General features: G+C 38.2%; 1 protein-coding gene across 1 annotated transcript in view; it reads left to right on the top strand.

The window, feature by feature from the left end:
* Window positions 1-10,021, top strand: part of ZCCHC7 (zinc finger CCHC-type containing 7) — a 237,757-nt gene that overhangs the window by 175,543 nt on the left and 52,193 nt on the right. Inside the window, exons 3-5 of the mRNA XM_020884816.2 lie at window positions 5,468-5,511; window positions 6,718-6,843; window positions 7,766-7,936. Coding sequence (XP_020740475.2) covers window positions 5,468-5,511; window positions 6,718-6,843; window positions 7,766-7,936 — 341 coding nt within the window. The remainder of the gene's footprint in view (window positions 1-5,467; window positions 5,512-6,717; window positions 6,844-7,765; window positions 7,937-10,021) is intronic.

Genomic DNA, 10,021 nt, shown 5'->3' with positions numbered 1-10,021 from the left:
GCAAGTTGAATTCCGCAATACATTTTAAAGAGTAAAATCATCCTAACCAAGTGGAGTTAATCTCAGAATACAAGATTGGTTTAATATTTGAAAATTATATCAGTGTAGTTTACCGTATTAAGAGAAAGAGAAGAAAAGCCGTGGGCTATCTAAGTTGATGCAGATAAGGTATTGATTTCAGCACACATTCATATTAAAAACCCAGGAAACTAGGAATAGAAAGGAATTTCTTAAACCTGTTATGAAAGATCTACAGCAAAGCAGAATGCTTGATTATGAAAAAATATATATTTCCCTATAGTTGGGAACAAAGCAGAGATTATTTCCTATCACCTCTGATATTGAGTATCATAATGGAGGTCCTGTATAATACAGTGAGGTAAAAAAAAAAAAAAGGGTGTGCAGGTCAGAAAAGAGGCAACAAAACTGTTTTTATTCACAGTATTCATCAGTGTAATGACCGTTAAAGTCATAATGAATACTGCTTCACACCCATTCTAAGGTTAAAATTTAAAAGACTGACAGTTTCAAAACTGTTACAACCACTATGGAGAACATGATGCAGATTCCTAATAGAAACTAAAAATAGAACTACCATATGATCCAGCAATCCTACTGCTGGGCATACATCCAGGAAAAGACAGTTTGAAAGGTTAGATGTACCTCAAATGTTCATTGGAACACTGTTTACAATAGCCAAGACATGAAAGCAAGCAAAATGTCCATTGACAGATGAATGGGTAAAGAAGATATGGTACATACATACAATGGAATATTACTCAACAATAAAAATGAAGGAAACAGTGCCATTTGCAGTGACATGGTTGGACCTAGAGATTATCATACTAAGTGAAGCAAGTCAGACAAAGACAAATAAATACCGTAGGATATCACTTGTGAAATCTTAAAACATGGTACAAATGAACTTACATACAAAAACAGAAGTCACAGCTGTAGAAAACAAATGATGGTTACCAAGGGGAGAGTGGAGGGAGGGATAATCTGGGAGATTGGTACTGAGATATACAGACGCTATATGAAATAGATGACTAGTGAGGCCTTACTGTATAGCACAGGGAACTCTACTCAGTACTCTCTAAGCTATATAGGAGAAGGATCTGAAAAGGAGAGGAGATACACACACACACATATACGTGATTATTCACTTTTCTGTGCAGCAGAAATCAACACCGCATTGTAAACCAGTTCAGTTCAGTTCAGTCGCTCAGTCGTGTCCAACTCTTTGCGACCGCATGGGCTGCAGCATGCCAGGCTGTCCATCACCAACTCCTGGAGCTTGCGCAAACTCACATCCATCATAATGCCATCCAACCATCTCATCCTCTGTCGTCCCCTTCTCCTCCCGCCTTCAGTCTTTCCCATCATCAGGGTCTTTTCCAATGAGTCAGTTCACATCAGGTGGCCAAATTATTGGAGTTTCAGCTTCAGCATCAGTCCTTCCAATGAATGTTCAGGACTGATCTCCTTTAGGATGAACTGCTTGGATCTCCTTGCAGTCCAAGGGACTCTCAAGAGTCTTCCCCAACACCGCAGTCCAAAAGCATCAATTCTTGAGCACTCAGCTTGTAACTGGGTTACAGGCTCTTACTCATTTTTGTTTACTCTATAGCACCTTCCCTGGTGGAAGGGCTTCACTGGTGGCTCAGAGTAGAGTATCTGCCCGCAATGCTGGAGACCCGGGTTCGGTCCCTCAGTCAGGAAGATCCCCTGGAGAAGAAAATGGCAACCCACTCCAGTATTCTTGCCTGGAGAATCCCATGGAGGGACGAGCCTGGTAGGCTACAGTCCACGGGGTCGCAAAGAGTCAGACACGACTGAGCTACTTCACTTTCACTTTCATAGCACCTTGCTTATTGTAGCCTTTCAATACATATTTGTTAAACAGCTAATTTAATGCAAAGACAGAGTTACCAGCTATTACTTTGTTATAATTCTAAAGTCTGAAAAGAATCATAGTCATAGATCTTAGCAAGACAAGACTAACGGGTAGGTAAGAGTCAAAATTAGGCATCTTTAGGACAGTCCTAATTTTACACTTAAGGGCAATCCCATTTTATATTCTGTGGTGGTGGCAGCACACACAGAGAAGAGGGGTGCTCCTCGGCCCTGTGGGACATTGTTTTTAAGGCAAGACACTGAGTTGGTTGCAGAAGTCTGGAGGATTTAGGTTATGTAGGCTTAAGTAATAGTGTATTTGATTCCAGTAATGAATGAAAAGTTGATAGAATCACAGAAACTCCGTGCTAGAAGGTGCCATAGATACCACTTAATCCAATTCATTATTAAACAGTCCCAGAGAGGATAAATAACATGCCCTTTGGCACATAACAAATAAGAGATAGGGTTAAGACTGGAACCCAGGTTTCTGACAAAATCGGTACCAAAAATTTAATGAAGTGGAGAATGACTGCCTATGGAAGTTCTAATGAGTTGACCTTAGAAAAAGCTTCCATTAGGTTTGTATTTGAGGTTAAGAAGCAAACAGAATAGAAATAAGAGTCAGCTGTCATTACCAAGATAGAATCAAAACTGAACCATGAGTAGGGCCAAGAGTTGACTTGTATGTTCCTGGTGATGTCTTTGCTTCATTTATCACCAAGAGGTCTGATTTCATTTGTAACTTAAGCCTATTTTGTGTACTTGTTGGCAAATTTTCTACAGTAAGAATATTCTGTAGCTTGTTGAGGAGGAGTTAGTATATAACCTGGATATTGTTGAATTCCACGGGTATGTTAAAACAATCTAAATGGAGCTGATCTCTCTCATAAACCTTCCCTTTTTTCAATATTCCCTCTTCATGTGTAAATTTATTGGGGTTTGGGGCTGCTATTTTGCATTTCCTTGGTTTAGGAGTTCATTTTTTTAAGGACAGTATTAAGTCAATTTTGTAATTAGTGATTTTTAATGGTCATTTTGAGTTTTAATGATGAAGGACATTGAGATACAAAGGGCAGCTTTGAAAGTTAGAACAGAGCATGCTCCTTAGATGAATCTTGAATGAAAGAATAACAGCATGGTTGGTGATGAAGGAATAGAAGCTGTGACTATTTAATGTATTCTCCACTCTCAATATATGGATGCAGCCTCCAAATTTTATAAAGGAAATAATCATCAGCACAGCATCTCTGCTTTCCTATGGATTGGTCTTTTTGTAAAGCAGCCTGTTGGTTTTCTTAGTAAAAGTATTTTATTTTAAAATATATCTCTAAAAAAATAAAATATATCTCTAGACACTTACTCCTGTTTCAGTTCAGTTCAGCCACTCATTCATGTCCGATTCTCTGTGACCCCATGAACCGCAGCACCCCAGGCCTCCCTGTCCATCACAACTCCCAGAGTCCATCCAAACCCACATCCATTGAGTCAGTGATGCCTTCCAACCATCTCATCCTCTGTCGTCCCCTTTTCCTCCCGCCCTCAATCTTTCCCAGCATCGGGGTCTTTTCAAATGAGTCAGCTCTCCGTATCAGGTGGCCAAAGTATTGGAGTTTCAGCTTCAACTGAGTCCTTCCAGTGAATACCCAGGACTGATCTCATTTAGGATGAACTGCTTGGATCTCCTTGCAGTCCAAGGGACTCTCAAGAGTCTTCTCCAACACCACAATTCAAAAGCATCAATTCTTTGGCACTCAGCTTTCTTTATAGTCCAACTCTCACATCCATACATGACTACTGGAAAAACCATAGCCTTGACTAGACAGACCTTTGTTGGTAAAGTAATGGCTCTGCTTTTTAATATGCTCTCTAGGTTGGTCGTAACTTTCCTTCCAAGGAGCAAACATCTTTTAATTTTATGACTGCAGTCACCATCTGCAGTGATTTTGGAGTCCAGAAAAATAAAGTCAGCCACTGTTTCCCCATCTAATTACCATGAAGTGATGGGACTGGATGCCATGATCTTAGTTTTCTGAATGTTGAGCTTTAAGCCAACTTTTTCACTCTCCTCTTTCACTTTCATCAAGAGGCTCTTTAGTTCTTCTTCATTTTCTGCCATAAGGGTGGTCCTGGGGAAAAACATGGGCTTCCCTGGTGGCTCAGAGGGTAAAGTGTCTGCCTACAATGCAGGAGATCCGGGTTCGATCCATGGATTGGGAAGATCCTTTGGAGAAGGAAATGGCAACCCACTCCAGTATTCTTGCCTGGAAAATTCCATGGACGGAGAAGCCTGGTAGACTACAGTTTCCATAGGGTCGCAAAGAGTCAGACATGACTGAGCAACTTCACTTTCTTTCTGGGAAAATGTAGATTACTTCATGTCTCTTCAGAATTCCTTTCAAAGAATAGTCAAGATCTATTTGTTTGTTTTGAGATAGAGAAGAAGTGTAGATAGGAGAAAGGAGGAAATCTTAACTTTGCTTTAGGGGAAGAAAAAAAATCTTTCAATCCTTTGTTGACACCTTAGCTTCTGCATTAGTCGTATGTCCCTTCCTCCTTGGCCATGGGTGGACCAAGGGAATAGCAGCCATTTGCAAGTCTGTAAAGGGGCAGTGCATGGAGAAGAAAACAGCTGATAAAGGAAAAGGTAGAGCTCCCCACCCCGCTAGGTTTTTAGTTGTATTTTTAAACCAATCACCGGCTGCTAGATATTTGACCTCTCTTATTTCACTATTTTTGATGTTGTAAAATATAGTGCTAAATTCCTAGCTCTAATCATGAGATAATATTCAGAGTCCAACTTTTTAAAACATTACAGTGAAAGTCAACTACAGTGAGAAGGTGGTGGACACAGTTAATACTTATATTATATACTGGAAGGAAAAACCTTTCTTCTGCCTACTTGGGTCTGAATGGTGGGGAGGCCTGCGAATGAACTGAGAGTAGAGAGAGTAACAGGAGAAAAGACCAAAGGTGGGAGCACTCAGTACTGAGCAACTTGCTGAAGGGTGGAAGTTTGTATACCAGCGTAACAGAAGGGAGAACTTAGAGCTTCCAAAGACAGAAGGTTGTGATGGGCTTCTTTACACAGTTTTGGAGGAATGTCCTGGTTCCCACGGTCAGTGACTCCTGATTAGAGACCTCTGAGTTGGGGAAAGGGACTGTGGCAGCTAGCTCATGAAACAGGCTTTAGTCAGATAAGGGAAGTTCAGATAAGATTTCTTTTTTGCACCTGCTGTTGGGTTTTTGGTCCCTTCAGAGGTTTACAGTTTGATGATGTTCAAAGCGTTTTCACATATCTCATCTGATTCGCACATCTCATCTGATTTTTTAGGTACACTATACAGGGAAAATACCATTACTCCCATTTCACAGGTAAGGAAACTGAGATTAAGAGAGTTTAAGTATTTTCAGAGCCACAGAAGTAGTAACAGAGTCAAGATGTTAAGGGATTTACATTTCTCATTACACCTTTGTAGTTCAATATCAGTACTAACAAACTGAGTAATTATTGTCAATCAAGTGCTTTAAAGGTGTAAAGATTGAGTAACATATTTTATTTGTTTTGTAGGAGAAGATGATGTGAACTGGTTCATCAGTGACAAAGACATTGAGGTAAAATCAGAGTTGTGAATAATAGATTAATAATTTCCTTTGATTCGTAGTTTCCTTTCACTTCATTGTGATGACTTAATAAGCGTTTTAAATGTAGCAGCAGTCCAAGTATCTTGTAAGAAAAAGTTTAATTTTAGTTTATGGGTGGTTGAATTTTTCAGAAGCATGGTTAAGCCTTGATTTTCTCCAGTCAGTCAATTGCCATAATGATTTAGTCCCCTTTCCCTTTTGCTTCTTCTCTGCTGTGATGAGTCCTCTCAGCCCATTTTGCCTGGTACCACTAGAGATCAACACCGGAAATAACTGCTGCTTCAGTGTAAGGAAATGGTTAGTCTATATTTAGGATGTGGCAGGTGTTTGTCTTTCTCAATTATTAGCCTTAATTGTGACAGATGGCTCGAAAAGAGAATAATTGTACAATTTGGTATAAGGAAAGTTTTAAGAGATAATTACATTGTGTCTCCTTTTGAGACCTACTTGGCTAATTCAATAGGATAATAAATGAAACATGAACTTTTTTTCAAAAATTAAACCAAACAAGATAAAAGCATGGTTGACATTTAGTTTTTCCTCTTTAGATAGTCCATATGATATGTTTTGCTAATACTCTCTTGCATGATACTGGATTTTGGCTAGAATATGGGACATCTAGAATTGGATCAGTGTAGGAAGAATAGATCTTAAAAGGACTCTAGGGGGAGGACATTATCTTTTTCTCTCTTAGAAGTTAAAATCCAGTTTGTAGGGATTAACCCTGGGCTGATCAAAAGAAGGAATGTATTTGGTGACTCTGTGGTTTTATAACTTTGTAAAGGGCAAAATCATTAAAAACACCAACCCCTAACTAAAAATTTAGGCAAGCTTCTCATTCAGAAAAATGTGGTATACATTCAGATATATGTCAGCAATATCTTTGACTCTGAATGCCACTGTAATGTCTAAATGATGTGTCAGCGCCCTTACTAGACCTGAACTATAAGCAGAGAAAGATAAAAAAGAAATGGAATCACATGGAGAAGTGTAAAAGAATACAAGAGATGGGCAGACAAAAAGTAGAGTTGTCTTCATGGTACCCTTTTAAATTTTTCTAACTCCCTTAAGAACATAAAGTTCCCTGTTGCTCGCTTCTAAATTGAACAGATTATGATTGTTAATTCTGTTGAACAGAGTGAAATAATTTTAATCCTTGATCTTTTTTTCCCTTAGGCACAGATAGGTAGTAGAAGATCATCTGGAAGATGGACCCATCGATACTATACAGCCAACAAAAATGTTACCTGTAGAAATTGTGACAAATGTGGCCATTTGTCAAAAAACTGCCCCCTCCCACAAGTATGTGAAATAAATGTTTCTTTCCATATTGTTAAAGTAGTAGAGTTGGAACCCTAAATACCTTCGAATTCAAATGTTATGTAATATATGGGTTACATTTCATGTTAAATGTTCGTGTAGGTCACAGCCTCCAGTAGTAGTAAGGGTAATAAGTCTCCAGCTAGAATCAGTTTCAGTATCCCCTTAGTAGCTGTGCACCCTTAGGCAAATCATTCCACCTTTTGTGCTTCTCTTTTCTTTCCTATAAAATAAGGAGGTTGAATCAGATTCTTGAGACTCATTTTTAGTTCTAAGTCTTCTACTTTATGACACAGCTTGTTTCATTGTGGGATAATTTTCATTGCTAGAAAGCTATAATTTTAGGCATTTATAAATGTTTATCGATGTAAATTATGTTCAACAGATACATTAACCTTTGAAATAACACAGAACTTTTAGACATTTCTTGACTTACTGAGCCCTTAACAGATATTTCATCCCTTACCTACTCCCTCTTCCAAATGATCGTTTTTCAGGTATTTGAGGTGGCTCTCTGGTTTCCTCTTATGTCTTTGTTTTTTCAGGCAAAGCAAGCTCTTTCTGTATCTTTCTCCTATGACTTAGCTTCCAGATCTTCATCATGCTACTATCTATCTTAGATACATTCGACTTTGTCAATATTCTACAAAACAAGGCATAAGAATAGATGCCAGCTGATAGTATACATGCAGACTAAGCCTTTGTGGCAACCACAGGATACAGGTGGCTTTTGTTAAGACTCTAACTTAAGATATTTTGTTCGATTTTACAATTATGTTTGATTTGACCTTCATTGGGTTCCCAAATGGAAATAATTTTTTAAGCAGTTATACTGAAAAAGAAGTATTCTATCTGAGACTGAAGCATTTTGCTAAAGAGGTTTTTCTGTTTGTCTGTCACGTAGAAAGTCCGCCCCTGCTGCCTCTGTTCCGAGAGAGGGCACCTCCAGTATGCCTGTCCGGCCCGCTATTGCTTAGGCTGTTCTTTGCCTATGTCTTCCACTCACAGATGTCTTGAAAGAGCTTCCTGGAGAAAACGCTGTGACCGATGTGATATGATAGGCCACTATGCTGATGTGAGTATCTAGCAAATGACTAATTTGTCAGGCTTTGGGGGCATCATGCCAATTTGTAACCATCTGCCAGCCTACTTAAAAGAATGTTTGCTCTGTGTATAATAATAGTCAATGTCCCTTTGGCCACAGATCATGTAAATCAGTACTATAATATCTCAGGATAGGGATCTTACTGAATGGTTCATCCGGAAGCAGCATCAACAAAAACCTGTGCTAGCCTCTCTGGCATAATGTGTTTGCCTAAGTAAAGGTTCAAATTAAAGAGGTATGTAATAAAAAAAACATGTAAAATTGATGCACCTGTTCATAGTTAGATGAAATACATATATATAAATACTTAACAGTTGTATACAAAGGTCTGTGTGAAGCCTGCTTATTGATGGCTCTTGGTGGTACAATAGTCTAATGCAAGAAAGGCAAGCCACCAACACTTTAAATCTGCTTATCTTAGATCTTTCATTAGATTTAAAAAGACAGAGTAACTTATAAGATATTTCAATTACTTTAGCACATTGAATTTTAGCACATTGTTATTTTAGATGTCATTTTGTGTCATGTTATAAATGTGGGGTTTTAGTCACAATTTCAGCCAGAAGGGCTATAGAATTAAGTTTGCCCTCACAAAAAGTAGGAACCTTTTCCTTTAATTTGTTCTTCCCAAAGACATGATACAAAGCACGAATATTTTTAAAATTTTGCATATGTTGAATTATGCTTAGAGCCTTTTGCTTAAAACATTAATATGTCTATTGGGATAAATGTTTGGTGTATGTGTTTCTTATGTAAATAATATAACAGTTATTGATTGTAGTTTCTAAAGGGCTCTATAAACAAAAATAGGGTCACTGTCTGATAAGTTAATTTTCTTCCAGTTAATTCTTTATGATTATGTCTCTGTATCAGTTCGTAAAGGCTATCTTTCTCATGGGTAACCTTTATTCCGTTTTTACCAGTTACCCAGCTATTTCTCTACCAATACATTTAGATTGTTTTAAGCAACAGTGCTGCTGTAAACATCTTTTTACCATCTTTTAATGTCTCTTCATTCATGTAAGAGTATTTCAGTAAGTCATATTCTAAATGGAATTATATCATTAAAGGATATATACATTTGTTGCTGTTCAGTCACTAAGTCATGTCCGACTCTTTGCAATCCCACGGACAGTAGCATGCTCGTCTGTGCTCCCCTATCTCCCGGAGTTTGCTCAAATTCATGTCCATTGAGTTGGTGATGCTATCTCACCATCTCATCCTCTGTCAGCCACTTTTCCTCTTACCTTCAATCTTTCCCAGCATCAGGGTCTTTTCCAATAAATCAGCTCTTCACATCAGGTGACCAAAGTATTGGAGCTTTAGCAACAGTCCATCCAATGAATATTCAGGATTGATTGCCTTTAGGATTTACTGGTTTGATCTCCTTACTGTCCAAGGGATCCTCAAGAGTCTTCTCTCACACCACAATTTGAAAGGATCAGTTCTTCAGTGCTCAGTCTTCTTTATGGTCCGACTGTCACGTCTGTACATGACTACTGGAAAAACCATAACTTTGACTATATGGACCCTTGTCAGCAAAGTGATGTGTCTAGTTTTTAATATGCTGTCTAGGTTTGTCATAATTTTCCTTCCAAGGAGCAAAAAACATAATTTCATGGCTGCAGTCACTGTCTGCAGTGATTTTGGAACCCAAGAAAATAAAAGCTATCATTGCTTCCACATTTTCCCCTTCTATTTGCCACAATTGATGGAACCAGATGCCATGATATTTTTTTTCTTTTTTTTTTTTTAAGTTTAAAGCCAGGTTTTTCACTCTCCTGTTTCACCCTCATCAAGAGGCTCTTTAGTTCCTCTTCACTTTTGGTCATCAGAGTATATCTGCATAAATATCACCAGATTACTCTTCTAAAAAATTGAACCAGTGTATCCATCTGCTAGCAGTGTCCAAAAGTACTCTCAACCCTAGTTGTAATCAATCTTTTAATTTTTTGGACATTCAGATAAGGCGAAAATGATATCTTACTGTTTAAATTTTTATTTCTTAGGCCCTAGTGAGGTTGAATATGAGTCTCAAGACAAAATATAGAGATG

This window comes from Odocoileus virginianus, chromosome 18 (genome assembly GCF_023699985.2).
Source record: "Odocoileus virginianus isolate 20LAN1187 ecotype Illinois chromosome 18, Ovbor_1.2, whole genome shotgun sequence".
NCBI lineage: Eukaryota > Metazoa > Chordata > Mammalia > Artiodactyla > Cervidae > Odocoileus > Odocoileus virginianus.
This window is presented reverse-complemented; position numbering and strand designations above follow the sequence as displayed.